Here is a 21,851-nt window from a genome sequence, read left to right as displayed (position 1 = left end):
CTAGGTCACTAGGCTCTGGATAAGATATCAGCTCGTCCTTGAGTTGCTCCGACAACCCCTGGTAAAAAGCCGCTTGTAGTGACTCCTCATTCCAACCACTCTCCACAGACAATGTCCTGAACTCGATCATAAAGTCTGCCACACTGCGAGCTCCTTGGCGAAGAGTGAACAAACGTTTAGCTGCGTCCTTACCTCGGACTGGATGGTCAAAAAGCCTTCTCATCTCTCCCGTGAATTCCTGGTATGAAGCCACGCAGGTCTCCTGTCGTTCCCAAACGGCTGAAGCCCATTCCAGAGCTCTTCCACGCAGCAGTTCAATAACAAAGGCTATCCTAGCCTTGTCAGTGGCGTAAGAATGGGGCTGCAGATCAAACACTAACCCACACTGCATAAGAAACAAACGGCATCTTCCCAAATCCCCTTCATATTTATCAGGCGTCGGTACCTTGGGTTCACGGAAGGAAACCGCATCAGACACGGCAGGTGAGATGGGTGAAACAGGTGGTGAATGAATCGCCAGCAAACTGAGCTGATCCTGGATTTGTGTCAAGCTAGCAGATAAATTCTGGATTGCACCCGCTATCTCCTGTAGCGCTGTCTTGTGTTGTCCCAGTGTCTTCCCCTGCTGGGTAATGGCATGGCAAACGGAATCCAGGTCCGCTGGGTTCATCCTTGGCCGGATCGTTCTGTCACGTTTCTTCAAAATTGAACCCAGAAGCAGACCAGCAGACAAGGAGAGTAGGAAGAAGGTGAGTATTTATTTACAAGTGAATGTGAGTGGGTAGATACATCCAGGTGGCGTAGCGGGCAGCGGTGGTGAGTTGATGGGAGTAAATAGGTGGATCCAATGGGGAAGCGGAATCCTCCGACGACCAGGCGGGAATGGGGTAAATGATCCGGGTGAGTAACTGAAGACAGAACAAACGGAGGTAAGTTGAAGGCAAGCAAGACGTACAAAACAACAAAACAAATTCTATCCAACTTGAGGCTGATACTATGGCACAACATACTGTTCATGGCTAACGATCCGGCAGGGAATGGTTGTCAGGTCCGGGCTTATGAAGAGGAGAGATGATGATCAGGACCAGGTGTGCAGATAGCTGATGGGATACAGGTGCGGGTAAGCAGAACTCCCAACTGGCTACATTGCCCGGCAACCAGACAGGGTGCGTTCCAGGACGCCGGGAAAAAACACTCCAGGACAGAACACTGGCAAAAAACAGACTCAGGAAACGGGATTCGTGACACGTACAGCACGCATACAGCAACTATTTCTGTCTTACAATCTCTCTCCACCTGGTGTAGCACTTCTATCATCCTTTAAAAACAAGAAATGGACAGTGACGGGGGTAAGGGGGGAAACCTAGTCATTTTTTGCGTCATCATTGCATTGCGATCATCATTCTCAAAGCCGCTGTTTACATCTAAGATCACTTTAGCCCCGCCCTAAAAACCCGATTCAAATTAGACAAAACCTTCCAATAGGTATGTAATGACACATTATATAAACTCTTTATAGTGTTTTATTTACATATTAGAGGCGATAAGGTGATAAGTTGGACAGATCGAGTGAAAAAAAGCAATTTTCCCACACAACATCTTGGGATGTGGGGGAGGGAGGACATTTGTTTTGAATGCAGCCTAGTGCTGTTGCAATTCACCTAGTTTCCACATATAAGGGGTGTAATTCAGATAACTTCTATGTGTGGCACCTTTAACCACACAAAGTAAAATGGTCGTCAGCAAAACAAGTCACAGAATCCTCATCCGGCTGTATCTCATTCCACAAGGGTGCTAATTTATGAGGCAAAGCATTTTAAGGGCAGAAAGTAAAATGGCCATTTGTCTGCATAGTTCCTGTATTGTTCCCACAGTAAATGATGCACTAGGCATAGGAAGCCCAGTTGAGCTTTGGGCAGACAGGAATGTGTCACAGATGTTGCTCCCCCAGACTGGAGCCCAGATGGACATCTTTAATCAGAGCTCCGTGAAACAGGACTGGGAGGATGTGGGAGTCAACTGGCACCCATAGGGCTCTCTGGGAACAGAGTGCCATTTGGGTCTCAGGTATACTGTATAGTGCACAGCTGTGTTTACTAGACAGTAGCAGAAGTGATTTGATGATAGTGTGTCAGTGATGTGTCATATAGACCATATACTGTATGAATATAAATGAATCATTCTATACAGTGCCTTTAATATACAGAAAAATATTCATGGACTTATTCCACATTTTGTTGTGTTACAGCCTGAATTTAAAATGTTTGTTTTTTTAAACACCCCATAATGACAAAGTGAAAATGTGTTTTTAGAAATGTTTGCAATTGTATTGAAAATGAAATACAGAAATATATAATTGACATAAGTATTCACACCCCTGAGAAACATGCTAGAATCATCTTTGGCAGTGATTACAGCTTTCTGGGTAAGTCTCTAAGAGCGATTACACCTGCGAGTCTTTCTGGGTAAGTCTCTAAGAGCTTTGCACACCTGGATTGTACAATATTTGCACATTATTCTTTTTAGTGTGATGTGGATGTGACTGCAGGCTTGGGGTCAGTGTGATGTGTGTGTGTGTGTGTGTGTTTCTGTTCAGCCAAACAACGTTCCAAGGAGGTGATCGTTCAGTTTCTCAAGCCTGATGGCAGTTGTCTACAGATATAATATTCTCTTATACGCTTGCGAGGCAGCGGCAGAAACCAGATCCGTACCACAGGGTGCAGCTTAAGATTTTTTATTTTATTTTACCTTTATTTTACCAGGCAAGTCAGTTAAGAACATATTCTTATTTTCAATGACGGCCTAGGAACAGTGTGTTAACTGCCTGTTCAAGGGCAGAACGACAGATTTGTACCTTGTCAGCTCGGGGATTCGAACTTGCAACCTTTCGGTTACTAGTCCAACGCTCTAACCACTAGGCTACCCTGCTGTGGGGGTTGGCAGCCAGAGGATTCAGTATGCATGAGAAGCGCTTACTTACACAGTGACTTCAGGAGGACCTGCGCCAAATGTTTTGCAGCAGTAGTTGACTGCAAGTGTGCCTCAAGATTGAGAAGGCACAACACCACATCAGACCGCGACTGGCAGTCAGTTTGAAGTTGGTCAGAGTGTGGATCACGAACGGCTCCAGCAACTTCACAAGCTGTTCGAGTCACGCTCTGTGCTGGCCCTCGGATTTCTTCCCTGTTAGCTAGTGATAGTGATGCACAAGCTAGACAGAACTATATGAAACATTGCCATCTACTGGCAACATTTACCCACCAGATTCAAAAGCTCAAAAACCTCATAATTTTTTTTTTTTTAACTTGAAAAGCAATTTGATTTGAGAAGTTTAGGAGACAAAATCTCAAACAAAACAATTTGATGTTTTTTATTTTAATTTGTTTTGCAGTCAAAGAGAATAGTTTCTGTATAGTTTTATATTTTCAAACAATTTTAGTTTTTATTTTCAGTTTTCACACACACACACACACACACACACACACACACACACACACACACACACACACACACACACACACACACACACACACACACACACACACACACACACACACACACACACACACACACACACACACACACACACACACACACACAGCCAAGCTTCACACACTCCTTCTCTCCATTACAGCCAAGCCTCACACTCCTTCTCTCCATTACAGCCAAGCCTCACACTCCTTCTCTCCATACAGCCAAGCCTCACATACTCCTTCTCTCCATACAGCCAAGCCTCACACTCCTTCTCTCCATACAGCCAAGCTTCACACACTCCTTCTCTCCACAGCCAAGCCTCACACTCCTTCTCTCCATACAGCCAAGCCTCACACTCCTTCTCTCCATACAGCCAAGCCTCACATACGCCCACTAGGATAGAGAATAAGTCCTACTGGTCCGGTTATAATTCGTGTGATCTATTATGGTTGACAGGGCATTGCATCTCAATTTGTAAGCTCAAGGTGGATTACTTTGAATGCTTTTGTGATTATTATAACACTAGTAATGGATTGGAGCTTTTGTAACTTCTAAATGCATTTAGCATTTTAACGGGGCGGACTCACCTTATCCAGATGCACTACTACTACTACTACTGCTGTTACTACTGCTACTACTACTACTACTGCTGTTACTACTACTACTGTTACTGTTACTACTACTACTACTGCTGTTACTACTACTACTGTTACTACTACTACTACTACTACTACTACTACTACTACTACTACTGTTACTACTACTACTACTACTACTGTTACTACTACTACTACTACTACTACTACTACTACTACTGCTGTTACTACTACTACTACTACTACTACTATTACCACTATTACTACTGCTGTTACTACTACTACTACTACTACTACTACTACTACTACTACTACTACTGCTGTTACTACTACTACTACTACTACTACTGCTGTTACTACTGCCACTACAGCTACTACTACTACTACTGCTGCTACTACTAGTACTACTACTACTACTGCTACTGCTGTTACTACTATTACTACTGCTGTTACTACTACTACTACTACTACTACTACTACTACTACTACTACTACTACTACTGGTTACTACTGCCACTACAGCTACTACTACTGCTGTTACTACTACTATTGTTACTATTACTGCTGTTACTACTACTACTGTTACTACTACTACTGTTACTACCACTACTGCTACTGCTACTGTTACTACTACTACTACTACTACTGCTACTACTACTGTTACTACTACTACTGTTACTACTACTACTGCTACTACTGTTACTACTACTACTGATACTACTGTAACTACTACTACTACTACTACTACTTGTTACTACTGCTACTACTACTACTACTACTACTGTTACTACTACTGCTGTTACTACTACTACTGTTACTACTACTGCTGTTACTACTACTACTACTACGGTTACTATTACTGCTACTACTACGGCTACTGCTACTACTGTTACTACTACTACTGTTACTACTGTTACTACTGTTACTACTACTACTGTTACTACTGTTACTACTACTACTGTTACTACTACTGTTACTACTGTTACTACTACTACTATCGTCAATGAGTAGTTTCTCACTGGAGAAATAAGACATTTCAGGTTGATGTGTCACGTTACAAAATTATTTTATTGCTAATCCCATACATACAGTTGAAGTCGGAAGTTTACATTCACTTAGGTTGGAGTCATTAAAACTTGTTTTTCAACCACTCCACAAATTTCTTGTTAACAAACTATAGTTTTGGCAAGTTTGTTAGGTTAGGACACCTACTTTGACACAATTAATTTGTCCAACAATGGTTTACAGACAGATTATTTCACTTATAATTCACTGTATCACAATTCCAGTGGGTAAGAAGTTTAGATACACTAAGTTGACTGTGCCTTTAAACAGCTTGGAAAATTCCAGAAAATGATGTCATGGCTTTAGAAGCTTCTGATAGGCTAATTGACATAATTTGAGTCAATTGGAGGTGTACCTGTGGATGTATTTCAATGCCTACCTTCAAACTCAGTGCCTCTTTGCTTGACATCATGGGAAAATCAAAAGAGATCAGCCAAGACCTCAGAAAAAAAATTGTAGACCTCCACAAGTCTGGTTCATCCTTGGGAGCAATTTCCAAACACCTGAAGATACCACGTTCATCTGTACAAACAATAGTACGCAAGCATAAACACCATGGTACCATGCAGCCGTCAGGAAGGAGACACGTTCTGTCTCCTAGAGATGAACGTACTTTGGTGCGAAAAGTGCAAATCAATCCCAGAACATCAGCAAAGGACCGTGTGAAGATGCTGGAGGAAAAAGGTACAAAAGTATCTATATCCACAGTAAAACGAGTCCTATATCGACATAACCTGAAAGGCCGCTCAACAAGGAAGAAGCCACTGCTCCAAAACAGCCATAAAAAAGCCAGACTACAGTTTGCAACTGCACATGGGACTGCACAAAGATCGTACTTTTTGAAGAACTGTCGTCTGGTCTGATGAAACAAAAATAGAACTGTTTGCCCATAATGACCATCGTTATGTTTGGAGGAAAAAGGCCGAAGAATTCCATCCCAACCGTGAAGCACGGGGGTGGCAGCATCATGTTGTGGGGGTGCTTTACTGCAGGAGGGACTGGTGCACTTCACAAAATAGATGGCATCATGAGGTAGGATAATTATTTGGATATATTGAAGCAACATCAAGACATCAGTCAGGAAGTTAAAGCTTGGTCGAAAATGGGTCTTCCAAATGGACAATGACCCCAAGCATACTTCCAAAGTTGTGGCAAAATGGCTTAAGGACAACAAAGTCAAGGTATTGGAGGGGCCATCACAAAGCCCTGACCTCAATCCTATAGACAATTTGTGGGCAGAACTGAAAAAGTGTGTGTAAGCAAGGAGGCCTACAAACCTGACTCAGTTACACCAGCTCTGTCAGGAGGAAGGAGCCGAAATTCACCCCACTTATTGTGGGAAGCTTGTGGAAGTCTACCCGAAACGTTTGACACAAGTTAAACAATTTAAAGGTAATGCTACCAAATACTAATTGAGTGTATGTAAACTTCTGACCCACTGGGAATGGGATGAAAGAAATTAAAGCTGAAATAAATAACTCTACTATCCTTCTGACATTTCACATTCTTAAAATAAAGTGGTGATCCTAACTGACCTTAAACAGAGAATTGTTACTAGGGTTAAATGTCAGGAGTTGTGAAAAACTGAGTTTAAATGTATTTGGCTAAGGTGTATGGGAACTTCTGACTTCAAATGTATGTACGTCTCTGAATAAAATTTCAAGACATTCAGTCAGTACTGCATTCACAACATGCATTCATAACAGTATGGAAAGGTAGCGCCATCTGCTGTCCATTTCTGTTATCACAGAGTTCAATGAGTTGTAATGTGTTTTCCCCACATCCAATACAAAATAATTGGAAAACATTTGATTAAAACAGTCTTGCTTTGTTTTAAGAATAATGCATGGAAATAAGTAGTTAAATCAACAGTCGGGTTTGTCTACAATGGATATTGATCATAATGAAATCCATTTGTAACAGTATACCTCAATATTTTACTTCATACATTATTGAGATTAACATGCAACATATTGCTGATAGTAGGAAACAGTTCAATGTAAATGTTCTGTATATTTACTGTGATAAATGTCTCTGGCTGAAATGCCCCGAGGGTAGTGGTGCAGACCTGAAGACCATTGTCTTTCTTTGATATTTCAATCAGTCTGATGACACAGCTCTCCTTCCTGCTGCACATAGTACAGCTAGTATAAGCAGAGTCAGAATAACAGATCAGAATTAAAGTCACACATTAATATGTGAAGACAAAAAAAGAAAGCATTTAACACACTGATAGAACATCTTCCCCCAAATTATTATTTGATTCATTTTTTTATTTTACCGTTATTTAACTAGGCAAGTCAGTTAAGAACAAATTCTTATTTACAATGACGGTCTACTTGTAAAACACACACACACACACACACACACACACACACACACACACACACACACACACACACACACACACACACACACACACACACACACACACACACACACACACACACACAGTCTTTAAAGATGTTTTTTTTTCCCTGTCCAGGAACAGGAAGTGGAGAGCTCAGTCCAATGTCATTGACCTCACAACCTGATCCTTAGAGGCCCAAGAGGGAGTGAGGAAATAGAACCCTATTCTCTACTGTATAGTGCACTACTTTTGTATAGTGCACTACTTTTGTTCAGAGCCTAGTAGTCAGCAACTAACGCGACCAGCTGAGCTCAGTCAATACTGAGCCAATAAGTGACCAACACAAAGAAGAAGAGAAAGAGACAGAAGGAGAAGAGAAAGAGACAGACGGAGAAGAGAGAGAGACAGAAGGAGAAGAGAGGAGACAAAAGAAGAAGAGAGAGAGAAAGAGAGAGAAGGAGAAGAGAAAGAAGACCGAAGGAGAAAGGAGACAGAAGGAGAAGAAAAAGGAGACCAGAGACAGAGAGACGGAAGGAGACAGAGAAACAAGGAGATAATTGACCTAAGTTGTGGTATAAAGAATGGCTCTATATACAGTAGGAAGGGCTCTATTGACAGCACGGAACAGGGTTCCATTTGGACTTGGACATTCCTTGCACTGCAACATCTGTGTCTTTGAGTCCATCCACGGGGACAGGGCAAGGAGTCTCAGACAGACGTCTCAGCGTGTGTTTGGTGGGCCTGAAGAAGGGCTGTGATGTCAACGTGGGACCCCTGCTGTGCTACAGACAGGGCCGTGCGACCACGCTGGAGGAGGTGGAGAAGAAAACAGGGAGATGAGAAAGAAAGAAGATCAATACTTGAGGTATGCACTATAAATCATTCTGGGTATGCTAAGTCAGTATTCCCTAAACCTCTCCTTGAGTAACCCTAATAGTAACGCTATTCCACATTGACATTCCTGAACTAGCACACCTGATTCAACAACTGAAGGGCTTGATGAATCAGGTGTGATAGTGCTGAAATGGGTGGGAGTACTGCAGGAGAGGTTTGGCACACACTATACTTAAGTATGCAACCATGCTACATGACAGTAATATAAACCAAAAAAACGTGAGAGAAAACAGTATAGTGCACATTCGCCAAGTGAATAAGAATTGATTCAATGAACACTTTGAGGATAGGCTGGAGTCAATTCAAAGCAGAAGGCCCTAAACTGAGAAAGCTTCGCTCTTATTCTCTGCCAGTCTACGGGGAGAGTTGGACAGCCTACAGGATTTCCCTTTTTATTTTTACCCTCTTTCCCTACAGATTTAGCAGATTAGTGATTAGCTTGTCAAAGCCCAGTGAGGTTTGCCTCAACAAAAGGCATCATTAATCCACAGAGAGCTGAGTGTTATTATAGAACAGCCACGCTGTCACTCTCAGCTCAATGAGTCACGGGTTGCATCCTAAACTGCACCCTATTCCTCGTTTAGTCCACTTCTTTTGACTAGGGCCCATTGAGAATAGGGTGCTATTTGGGACTCAAACCGAGGTATTTGGGCTATCAAATGCTTCCAATTGCCTAAGCTGCTGCAAAGTCGCTAATTGTAGTGAGAAAAGAGGACTGACATCCTGTTAACATTGAGTCTTATAATGGCAAAATAAATGACTTGAGATGGTTGATAATTCCCCCCAAGAGTGTAATTTGTAGTCCTATTCACTAGGTGGCGTAGGAGCAGGTTGTTAGATGTATTGTCGTCTCCTGAAGTTACCGTTGGCCTCATGGTGAAATTCCTGAGGCTTTCAGGGGGTGGTTGGATTGTGTGTGTGTGTTCTGTAGTGTATCCATCCAGCACTCACCCTGTCAGTGACGCTGGTGTCACATTCGGCTGCTTGCAACAGCAGCCGGGCGATGTGTGTGTGGCCCCTCTCACAGGCGCACACGAGGGCCGTGGCCCCCTGGCAGTCCTGGATGTTGGTGTCGGCCCCGCAGCGCAGCAGCAGACGCACCATCAGGCCCCGGCCATGTCTCACTGCTAGCATCAGAGCTGTTTGACCCCCCTGGAGGGAGAGAGACAGGCAGAGGGATGAGGAGGGCCAAGAGATGAGAATTATCTCAGCATGCAGAGAGAGCTGAAACTGACTGGCCAGGAGGCAGTTTGGGCAAATCCATCTTTAGTACAGAGGCTGGTCTTATAGGACAATGTTTTGTAGTGTGTTTAAAATAGAGAGGAAAATGATGCTGGCGCGGCCCTTGGGTCAGTTAAGACATGTTATTATGATTTCTGAGCAGAAAGACTCCACGGTATTCCCATGTGGCTCAGTTGATAGAGCATGGCGCTTAAAAACGCCAGGGTTAGAAGACTGAGATGCTTGGTCCTACAGTACAATATGTACCATGTAATAGAGTTAGGATGAAGTATGAGGTGTGTATTTGGTGTCGACAGAGGCAGTGACAGTGACCTGGCTGGCTTGAGCATTGACGTCCCCCAGCTCCATGAGCCTGCCGACCACCTCCAAGTCCCCAGAGCTGTCCGGGGCCGTCAGGGAGGCCAGCATCACCGCTGTGTACCCCGCCTTGTTCTGAAGGTCCACCTCACAAACACCTGCAGAGGGAACACACACTCATTTAGAAACGTGTATTGGACCTTCATGTCTACTTGTGTTTTTGTAGTGTTGTTTCAAGAGAGACTATAGATACACTGTGGAACCATGTAGATACACTGTGGAACCATGTAGATACACTGTGGAACCATGTAGATACACTGTGGAACCATGTAGATACACTGCGGAACCATGTAGATACACTGTGGAACCATGTGGATACACTGTGGAACCATGTAGATACACGGTGGAACCATGTAGATACACGGTGGAACCATGTAGATACACGGTGGAACCATGTAGATACACGGTGGAACCATGTAGATACACGGTGGAACCATGTAGATACACGGTGGAACCATGTAGATACACTGCGGAACCATGTAGATACACTGTGGAACCATGTGGATACACTGTGGAACCATGTAGATACACGGTGGAACCATGTAGATACACGGTGGAACCATGTAGATACACGGTGGAACCATGTAGATACACGGTGGAACCATGTAGATACACTGTGGAACCATGTAGATACACGGTGGAACCATGTAGATACACTGTGGAACCATGTAGATACACGGTGGAACCATGTAGATACACTGTGGAACCATGTAGATACACGGTGGAACCATGTAGATACACTGTGGAACCATGTAGATACACTGTGGAACCATGTAGATACACTGTGGAACCATGTAGATACACTGTGGAACCATGTAGATACACGGTGGAACCATGTAGATACACGGTGTAACCATGTAGATACACGGTGGAACCATGTAGATACACTGTGGAACCATGTAGATACACGGTGGAACCATGTAGATACACGGTGGAACCATGTAGATACACGGTGGAACCATGTAGATTCACTGTGGAACCATGTAGATACACGGTGGAACCATGTACACTACTGTTCAAAAGTTTGGGGTCACATAGAGATGTCGTTGTTTTTGAAAGAAAAGCACATATTTTGTCCGTTTAAAATAACATCAAATTGATCAGAAATACGGTGTAGACATTGTTAATGTTGTAAATGACTATTGTAGCTGGAAACTGCAGATTTTTTAAAATAGAATATCTACATTCAGCTGTGCTAGCCTAATTGGAAAAGGGTTTTCTAATGATCAATTAGCCTTTTAAAATGATAAACTTGGATTAGCTAACACAACGTGCCATTGGAACACAGGAGTGATGGTTGCTGATAATGGGCCTCTGTACGCCTATGTAGATATTCAATAATAAATCTGCCGTTTCCAGCTACAATAGTAATTTACAACATTAACAATGACTAAACTGTATTTCTGATCAATTTGATGTTATTTTAAACAGACAAAAAATTTGCTTTTCTTTCAAAAACAAGGACATTTCTAAGTGACCCCAAACTTTTGAACGGTAGTGTAGATAGACTGTGGAACCGTGTAGATATCCCATACAGTGAGTTCTTATGTACACATACTGTCCTACCTTCACCATTCTCATAATAGTGTAATCATGCACACATACACAGTGGTGCCTACCTGTGTCCAGTAGCAGGCTGACAATGGGGTAGTTGGTGTGAGACACGCTGTAGTGCAGCACTGTGTTGCCGTTGTCGTCTGCCATGTTAACTAAGAAGGGGAGGAGCGACGGCGTGGCCGTCCTCACCTCTCTGAGGTGCACAGACACCGTATTGGCCAGAGAGTCCTCCTCAGCCGCCACCCGGAACCAATGCTGGAACAGCACCACCAGGCCACGCCTCTGGGGAACAGACGGAAGATAACCAGGGAGTGTTAGTTAGTTTGGGGCTGGGACAAAAGCCTGCACACACTGTGGTTCACCTGGACTGGAGTTGCCCACAGCCCTGCCATAGACTCTGATCTAAGATCAGTTTAACTGAAGACTTATTTCCATAACCCTTGGATATTTCAGGGAGAAAATGCGCACAGCAGATAGACATGATAACGACACTAACAGCAGATAGACATGATAATGACGCTAACAGCAGATAGACATGATAACGACACTAACAGCACATAGACATGATAACGACACTAACAGCAGATAGACATGATAATGACGCTAACAGCAGATAGACATGATAACGACACTAACAGCACATAGACATGATAACGACACTAACAGCAGATAGACATGATAATGACACTAACAGCAGATAGACATGATAATGACACTAACAGCAGATAGACATGTTAACGACACTAACAGCAGATATACATGTTAATGACACTAACAGCAGATAGACATGATAATGACACTAGCAGCACATAGACATGTTAACGACGCTAACAGCACATAGACATGATAACGACGCTAACAGCAGAGAGGCATGTTAACGACACTAACAGCACATAGACATGATAACGACGCTAACAGCAGAGAGGCATGTTAACGACGCTAACAGCACATAGACATGATAACGACGCTAACAGCAGAGAGGCATGTTAACGACGCTAACAGCAGAGAGGCATGTTAACGACGCTAACAGCAGAGAGACATGCTAACGACGCTAACAGCAGAGAGACATGCTAACGACGCTAACAGCAGATAGACATGTTAACGACGCTAACAGCACATAGACATGTTAACGACGCTAACAGCAGATATACAGGTAACTGCCAAAATAATGGAAACACTTGAGTAAATGAGGGATACAAAATATATTGAAAGCAGGTGCTTCCCCACAGGAGTATTTCCTGAGTTAATAAGGCAATTAACATCCGTTCATGCTTAGGGTCATGTATATAAATGCTGGGCAGACCATTATTTTGGTTACCATGGCTTTGCCCCCATAGGATGTGTTGGGGAATAATCCGAATTAGGTGGTAACATAGGTAAGATGTTTTATATTCATCATATGTTTGTAAGTTACTTCTCATCAGAATGTTATTTTTGTATAATACTGTGGCGGGGTTGCAGTATCTGTTCTATGTCAATACTAAGTTGCTTGGGCCGCAGAGAGGGGAGAGGTCAAAGTATCATCATGTGTAAACATATCTCTTGGCTCCACTGTGTCTGTGTGCCAGTCACTCCCTACTTTTCCCATCGGGGAGAGGAGGATGGCAGTGTCTGGAATCATTCTATGCTCCCTCTTTTATTGCTCCTATCTTAACCTATAGCCTCACTCTCCTCTCCGTGAGCTTGTTCGGGATTGGTTGTATCTAAATGACAATTTGATATATATCATAGGGTGGGGGTAATGTCTTGGTACCATTTTGTACCAAGGACGAAATAAGAGCTTTGTTTAGGAGACCAAACTGAAGGATAATTTATAGCCAACTCTGTCTGTCTGGGGATACTCCTCTCTGAAGTAAAGTATTTTCTTTGTGTAAGTTCCTAAGACCTGTGGTTTGTCATGTCGTCTAGGGGGGGTGGATCTTTGCTATTAAAAGATCTCAGTTGCAATGTAGAGGGGGCTCTCAGAGAATTCATTGATGGACACTGAATTGATCTGAGAGTCACAGGGTTGTGATAGAGCTCATATAATTAAAGATGGACTTTGATAACTAACTCTGACTTGTGTTGTGGTTTGCTCTCATGATTTGGTAAATAGAGAACATTTCCACGACAGATGACAACACCCCCATCCACAGGGCACGAGTGGTCACTGAATGGTTTGAAGAGCATGAAAACGATGTAAGCCATATGCCATGGCCGTCTCAGTCACCAGATCTCAACCCAGATGAACACAATCAACAAAACCACCAACAAAACACCAAATGCTGTATTTCCTCATGACAGACTGGTGTCGTATCCCTCCGGTAGAGTTCCAGACACTTGTAGAATCTATGTCAGGGTTCATTGAAACTGTTCTGGCTCGTGGTGGCCCTATTCAGACACTTTATGTTGGTGTTTCCTTTATTTTGGCAATTACCTGTACATTTTAATGATGCTAATGAAAGTAATGAGGTGCATAACTATGCTCCTCTTCATTAAATGAAAAATGATTTCATCATTAACACACTGTGTTTTGGTAGTGCCTGCCTTATCTGTGTTGACAGCCATTCATGTTGAATAAGGCTTGTGTAATTAGGTTTGTTCCTATAGGCCTATGTCTAAGTGTATTTCTGTACCATGCGTACCATTTCATCATTGGGGTTATCCATGTTATCCATGTGATCGCTGACGAAATGACATGCTGCTATGAACTCCCCTTCTACAGCCTCCCTATGAGGACATAGAATCATCAGTCCCATGAGTCCCATTCATATACTTTCACCAACGTCAATACGTTACAATAAAGATCGTCATGACACTTTTCAAAATTAAAAAATGAATATGCCAAAACAACTGGCAAATCATCAAATTGTATAATTCATGAACGAAATACAATATACTCAGTTCCCCTCACCTGTCTTGTTTGGGATCTGTGTTTGGATCTGGTTCTGCTTCCATGGGTTCCTCTGGTGTTGTGTCTGTCTTGTTCTGTTCCTCTGGTTCTGCAGCTTCCACATCCCCACCACTATCTGTCTGTTTTTCTGGTTCTGCAGTTTGAGTAGTCTGGTCCATCGGATCGGTTCCTTCCATCATCTCTTGACCTGGGCTTGGGTCTCCCTCTTTCTGGTCTCCATGGTTGGAACCCCCATGGTCTGCAAGTTTCTCTGCCATCTCCCCAGGGTAAGGTTGTCCTTCTGGTTGTTGCTGTAGGGCTGACATGTCCTCCTTTGCATGGCTCTTACGATCCAAGTCCTCATTTGGTGTTGTTTCAAAGCTAAATGCATATCAGTAGGAACCAATGTGTTTTGCCATTATACTATTAGGAAAAAAGGGTTCCAGAAGGTTTCTTCAGCTGTACCCATATGATAACCGTTTTTGGGTTCCATTTTGAACCCTCTGTGGAACCAAAAAGGGTTCTTCAAAGGGTTCTCCTATTGGGACAGCCAAAGAACCCTTTTAAGTTCTAGATAGCACCTTTTTTCTAAGTGTGTACAGCCATCCTGACAATCTATCCATGTACATTGCCTTCAGAAAGTACTCATACCCCTTGACTTATTTCATATTTTTTGGTTACAACCTGAATTCAAAACGGTTTAAATATATTTTTTTCTTACCCATAATGACAAAGTGAAAACATTTTGTAATTTTCTTTGTGCAAATGAAATACAGAAATATCCCATTTACATAAGTATTCACACCCCTGAGTCAATACATGTTAGAATAATCTTTGGCAGCGATTACAGCTGTGAGTCTTTCTGGGTAAATTTCTAAGCTTTCCAAACCTGGATTGTACAATATTTGCACATAACTAGGCAACTCAGGAACATTCACTGTCATCTTGGTAAGCAACTCCAGTGTACACTGAGTGGAGAAAACATTACGAACACCTGCTCTTTCCATGACATAGACTGACCAGGTGACCAAAGCTATGATCCTTTATTGATGTCAGTTGTTAAATCCACTTCAATCAGTGTAGATGAAGGGGAAGAGACAGGTTAAAGAAGGATTTTTAAGCCTTGAGACAATTGAGACATGGATTGTGTATGTGTGCCATTCAGAGGGTGAATGGGCAAGACAAAAGATTTAAGTGCCTTTGAACTGGGTAGTAGGTGATAGTAGGTGTCAGGCACGTCGGTTTGAGTGTGTCAAGAACTGCAACACTGCCTGGTTTTTCACACCCAACAGTTTCCTGTGTTTATCAAGAATGGTCCACCACCCATAGGACATCCAGACAGCTTGACACAACTGTGCGAAGCATTGGAGTGAATGTGGGCCAGCATCACTGTGGAATGCTTTCGACATCTAGTAGAGTCCATTACTAATGAATTGAGGCTGTTCTGAGGGGAACTCGATACTCGGTTTTGTACACTCAGTGTATATTTGGCCTTCTGTTTAAGGTTATTGTCCTGCTGAAAGGTGAATTTGTCTCCCAGTGTCTGTTGGATAGCAGACTGAACCAGGTTTTCCTCTAGGATTTTCCACATGCTTAGCTCTATTCCGTTTCTTTTTATCCTAAAACAACTTCCTAGTCCTTGCCAATGACAAGCATGCCCATAACATGATGCAGCCACCATCATGCTTGAAAATATGAAGAGTGGTACTCAGTGATGTGTTGTGCTGGATTTGCCCCAAACATAACACTGTGTATTCAGGACATAAAGTTAATTTCTTTGTCACATTTTTGCAGTTTTATTTTAGTGCTTTATTGCAAACAGGATGCATGTTTTGGTATATTTTTATTCTGTACAAGCTTCCTTCTTTTCACTCTGTCAATGAGATTAGTATTGTGGAGTAACTACAATGTTGTTCATCCATCCTCAGTTTTCTCATATCACAACCATTAAACTCTGCAACTGTTATAAAGTCACCATTGGCTTCATGGTGAAATCCCTGAGCCATTTCCTTCCTCTCCAGCAACTGAGTTAGGAAGGACGCCTGTATCTTTGTAGAGACTGAGTGTATTGATACACCATCCAAAGTGTAATTAATAACTTCACCATGCTCAAAGGGATATTCAACGTCTGCTTTTTAAATGTTTTACCCATTGAACCAATAGGTGCCCTTCTTTGTGAGGCATAGGAAAACCTGCCTAGTCTTTGTGGTTGAATCTGTGTTTGAAATTCACTCCTCGGCTGAGGGTACAGAGATGAGTTAATCATTCGAAAATCATGTTAAACACTATTATTGCACACCGAGTGAGTCCATGCAACTTATTATGTGAAGCATATTTTTACTCTTAAACTTTAGGCTCACCATAACAAAGGGGTTGAATACTTATTGACTTAAAACATTTCATCTCATAAATCCACTTTGACATTATGGGGTATTGTGTGTTGGCCAGTGACACATAATCTCTAATCTAAATTTAGGCTGTAACACAAAACAATGTGAAAGGGTCAAGGGGTGTGAATACTTTCTGAAGGCTCTGTACAAGAGGTTTTCATAGCTAAACGTAGACTGTACCCAAATTGAGTTGCTGCACAGTGAGATCTTCAGGGTTAGCCATAAATTGGTCATACATTCAGAGGGTGATGCTCAAGTTAGTTATTTGTTAACAACATAAATGTCAGGAGTCTAGTGTCTTACCCTCCGTTCACACCAGCAAAGTGGAGGTTCTTTGACATCCGAGCACTCCCATTTCTCTTCATGATGGATTTTGGGACTGGGAGAGAAAATGCCAAGATTAGGATTGCAAAGCTACTGGTAAAAGCTATGGTAACCTATAGGAACTCTGGTAATTTATACTTGAATAACTTTAAACAAATGTATTCATATCTATTATTCATATTGCCAATGTGTTTCTAGTGCCGAGGTTCCCAACCAGGGGAACTAGGACCCCTGGGGGTACTTGGTCTATCCACAGGGGGTACATGAGAAGACTCATGTGACCATAGGTCTACTGGTAAAATGAGGGGGAACTTCAGGGGTACTCCGGGCAGAGCAAAATTCAGTTGGTAGTACAGCAGCCAAAAAAGGTTGGGAACCACTGCTCTGGCCACATAATTCAAGAGAAAATAGCCAAAAAGCTATTTAATGAACAATGGCATTATTTTCTATTAATTATGAGACTCTTCCAAATATTGACTTCTTACACAACTACCACCAGTTTGGCGCCAAAACATTTACAACAAAGACATATTGACGTAGTAATATAAAACCAGTATAAAGGATATTTCATGCTGAAAGTCTCATATTAAACACCCTATGGTATTCACTAAGTTGATGGTCTATATTAATATTTAACATGTGATAAGGCCACACAGAGGGACAGAGATAATTACAGACACCTGTGATAATCTAAAGTACCCCCAAAAAAGGCCACTAGATAAAACTCCTAAAATACCTTGAAAGTTCTGGTAAACTTCAGAAGTTTCTAGTAATATACCCTTCCTTTGCAACCCTAGATGAGACGAAACCTTTTTTTTTAAGGCGTAGGAGTTGTTAAATCACGCGGTCCCACTTTGAATACAACAACGGCTAAACAAACAACAACAACTAAAGGGTTGGTGAAGCTCGCACCCTTTATAAAAAATCCAGAATTGTAAATGCTTTGCAAATTATTGTCATTTCAGGTGGAACCAACCACACAGTATGACATGGAAATAGACAGTCCTTAAACATACTCCATTATACATGGTTAGTAGCCTAATAATGATGGGAAGTTTGATAACTACATATAAACTGTATTTATGTTAATTTCTTTGCTTTAATTAGACACACGAGTCTGGTAAGTTGTGTCCTCAGCAGCATTGAATTGTCTTTAGCACAAGAACAAAATAATTTCCCTGTAACTATGACCAAAGTGCTAGTACAAAGGTAGAGAAGGGAAGTACTTGTAGGAACTGTAGAGTCATTCCAATATGGCAAATCAAAATTCTTCATAAAATACATACAGTATGAGAGTTACAGTCATCAATACACATCTATCATGAATAAAGCCAGGCCAGCTATAACAATTCATTTACACTGCATCGTGAATTGTGGGTCTCAATGTGAGAGAGGCAAGGAAAGTTGTCTGTAAGTAGTCTCTGACATGGTAATGGGATTTTGTGTGCAGTAAATTCCTGTCATTGACTCATAAATCGGACCTAATCTTTCATGCTAGATGGAGAAATAGCTATGAGTTAAATGTGCTGACGTGACGTGAATGGGGTTTCAAAAGCATTGGGAATCGATTGTATTACATTATGACTGTGCTTTGAAATTCAAATGAATTCGAAAATGTCTCATTTATGAAAGACAAAAGAGCTCTGTTCTATAAAATAAACATTGGAATTCAATTGGCTTTATAAGGAACCTGAGAAAATGATTCCTTGTTCCAAATAACTTTTCTTTTTATATTTAATTGAAAATATTTATTGTCAATGTAGACTGTCAATTGTTTTCCAGGTTCCCAGTCCTAGATCAAGTCTTCTCCTGGACTAGAAAGCACTTTCAATGGAGATTCTTCATTGAGTATACTTTTTAGTCCAGAAAAAAGGCTTAATCTGTGTTCTGGAAATCAACCCGAAAGACCTGTGAAAATAGGCTATACCTCCTTGAGAAACCTCTCTGTCACTGGATCCATGGATGTAGTAGGCGGAAAGAGTATGAACCAGACTCATCATCTCCTCCTGCAGTGAATTGACCTTGGGGTCTGGGTGCTCCAGGGCCTTGCCCCCTTCTGGTGCTGTCCCCCCACACAGACACTCCCACTGCTGTTCCAGGAGACACTGGATCCTCTTTACGTGGAGGGCTGCCACAGCTTGATCCATGCTCCCTGGGGGGGCTTCCTCCTGGGGCATGTGCTCCATGGGTACTGCTAGGCCTGGTTCTCTGACGGAGCAATGGACCACCGTTTTTGAACTGTGTTGACCAGCTCCAAGACTGTTCGCTTGGGCATCCATCATGAAAGAGCTAGCTGAAACCCAAACTTGATCATCTTCTAGGTCCTCAATCTGAGTGCCTGGGTTTTGTCTATTTGTTCTAATGGTCACTGTATTTGTCGACAAAGCTTCTACATTCAAGCTTTCTCTAATGGATGTACCATGTACACCTGCTAAGACCCACCGAGAAGAATTCTCAGTCTGTTTTTCATCTTGCTCCACAGGGACTCTTTCTGCTCTCCCCCAGTCCCCAGTGTTCCTGATCAGCTGGCACATCCTCTCATCGTTCCTCCGGCCCTCCTCCTGCTGTTCTCTCAGTAGCACGGTGGCCTTCTGGAGGTCCAGGCTGCTCTCGTGAAGCCTCTGCTCCAGCATGGCTACTTTGGCCTGCAGAGACGTCACTGTGAGAAGCTCATCCAGGTCTGTGCTTGTCCTCCATTCGTGTGTCTGGTTAGAGTCGTCATCGGTGACATCATTGTTGGCGAGGAAGAGATTACTATCTTTCCTGGGTCTTTTGAGGTCAGAGGTCACGTAAGAGTGATCTTTGGCCCTGTTGGAGAAAGTTTGGGATGCGGGTTTGAGGTTCAGTCCAAGACGGAGCATCTCCCTCTCCTCCTGCAGGATGTAGATCTGTGCCTTGAGCTCTGGGATGACCCGGACCTCCTCCTCCAGCTTGCCCATGTGCTCCAGGGCTTCATTGAGTCGGCGCATGGTTCCAGAAAAATCCTGGTTGGACTGACAGTTGGACGAACGGTCCAGGGAGTAGAAGATGTCTTCCGTGGAAGTGTCCCTTCCTCTGAGATGGTCTCTGGAGCTTCGGAGACTGGCCGGGTCCTCAGTTGACTCTGAACCTTTCCTTAGCAGGACGGTGAGAGGCAGGCTGGAGGCCCGCAGGAGATTGGGCCTGATGTGCTCCCCCAAGGGCTGCTCATCAAAGGCCCTGATACTGGCTTCCATCTCTGCCACAGACTTGTATCCTCCAGGGGAGGCTAGCGATCTGCCGTCATAAGCCCAAGAGCCATAGCCTTGGTGGGGGTTGGGGAGGCGAGACCTGGAGGCCAGAGCTCCAGTGGAGCCCCAGGCGCTAGGCTGGTAGCCATGCCCAGAGAGATTGAGGTTCCTGGGGAGAGTGCTGGGCCTCTGCCCCTTGCTCCGGCGCTGGATGGGGACCCTCTTTATGGTGTGGCCCTTCTCGATGTCGTCAACGTACTTGAGGAAGTCCAGGTCCAGGCTGAAGCCATAGGGTGTTTCCACAGAGTACGGAGGAGGCTTCCCCTTCACCCTATTCTCTGGGGCTTTGGGCCCATTTCCTAAAAAAGGATTACAGTGTTTCTATACTTGTTATCATAGCATTGATACATAATAAGCACTATAGTGTATGGAGCATAAATGTGTTTAGGAATTATCTAACAAACATTTTGTTTCATATAACTATCAAAAAGGTAGCCAATTTTCATTGATACATTTGATATGATATATTTTTAAAGCTGTTACCATTTAGTTTGTCCGTCATTGTCAGGCTTCAGTTGTGAGCGTTGTTTTTTAGCACATTATATGTCTGTTGGTAGACTGAGTGCCAGTCAGTTTCTGCTCTCTGGCCAACCTCTACAGGCGTTGTGACTCTTTTCTCGTGATGGAAAGCAACTTGACTGCCTGGCAAGAGAGAGCAAACAGGACAGAGGAGGAGGGTGAGAACATGTGTAGATTATTGTTGTTAATGTCTCTGTTGTGTGTTCTAATGTCTCTGTTGTGTGTTCTAATGTCTCTGTTGTGTGTTCTAATGTCTCTGTTGTGTGTTCTAATGTCTCTGTTGTGTTTTTTATTTTTTTATTTTTTATTTTACCTTTATTTAACCAGGTAGGCAAGTTGAGAACAAGTTCTCATTTACAATTGCGACCTGGCCAAGATAAAGCAAAGCAGTTCGACAGATAAAACAACACAGAGTTACACATGGAGTAAAAACAAACATACAGTCAATAATGCAGTATAAACAAGTCTATATACAATGTGAGCAAATGAGGTGAGAAGGGAGGTAAAGGCAAAAAAGGCCATGATGGCAAAGTAAATACAATATAGCAAGTAAAATACTGGAATGGTAGTTTTGCAATGGAAGAATGTGCAAAGTAGAAATAAAAAAATAATGGGGTGCAAAGGAGCAAAATAAATAAATAAATAAAAATTAAATACAGTTGGGAAAGAGGTAGTTGTTTGGGCTAAATTATAGGTGGGCTATGTACAGGTGCAGTAATCTGTGAGCTGCTCTGACAGTTGGTGCTTAAAGCTAGTGAGGGAGATAAGTGTTTCCAGTTTCAGAGATTTTTGTAGTTCGTTCCAGTCATTGGCAGCAGAGAACTGGAAGGAGAGGCGGCCAAAGAAAGAATTTGTTTTGGGGGTGACTAGAGAGATATACCTGCTGGAGCGTGTGCTACAGGTGGGAGATGCTATGGTGACCAGCGAGCTGAGATAAGGGGG

General features: G+C 42.7%; 1 protein-coding gene across 2 annotated transcripts in view; it reads right to left on the bottom strand.

Moving 5' to 3' along the window:
* Window positions 1-6,678: 6,678 nt before the first annotated feature.
* The window catches only part of LOC109882071 (KN motif and ankyrin repeat domain-containing protein 4-like), a 34,013-nt gene continuing 18,840 nt past the window's right edge, over window positions 6,679-21,851 (bottom strand). The window contains exons 3-11 of one of the 2 annotated variants that reach the window (XM_020474171.2): window positions 20,874-21,032; window positions 19,049-20,689; window positions 17,101-17,176; window positions 14,429-14,788; window positions 14,160-14,244; window positions 11,598-11,817; window positions 9,934-10,076; window positions 9,331-9,531; window positions 6,679-8,292 (exon numbers count right to left, since the gene is read on the bottom strand). In XM_020474171.2, coding sequence (XP_020329760.1) covers window positions 8,194-8,292; window positions 9,331-9,531; window positions 9,934-10,076; window positions 11,598-11,817; window positions 14,160-14,244; window positions 14,429-14,788; window positions 17,101-17,176; window positions 19,049-20,689; window positions 20,874-20,892 — 2,844 coding nt within the window. In that variant the 5' untranslated portion in view covers window positions 20,893-21,032 and the 3' untranslated portion in view covers window positions 6,679-8,193. The remainder of the gene's footprint in view (window positions 8,293-9,330; window positions 9,532-9,933; window positions 10,077-11,597; window positions 11,818-14,159; window positions 14,245-14,428; window positions 14,789-17,100; window positions 17,177-19,048; window positions 20,690-20,873; window positions 21,033-21,851) is intronic. The other variant, XM_020474170.2, reaches the window with a different exon arrangement.

This window comes from Oncorhynchus kisutch, linkage group LG27, assembly GCF_002021735.2.
Source record: "Oncorhynchus kisutch isolate 150728-3 linkage group LG27, Okis_V2, whole genome shotgun sequence".
NCBI lineage: Eukaryota > Metazoa > Chordata > Actinopteri > Salmoniformes > Salmonidae > Oncorhynchus > Oncorhynchus kisutch.
This window is presented reverse-complemented; position numbering and strand designations above follow the sequence as displayed.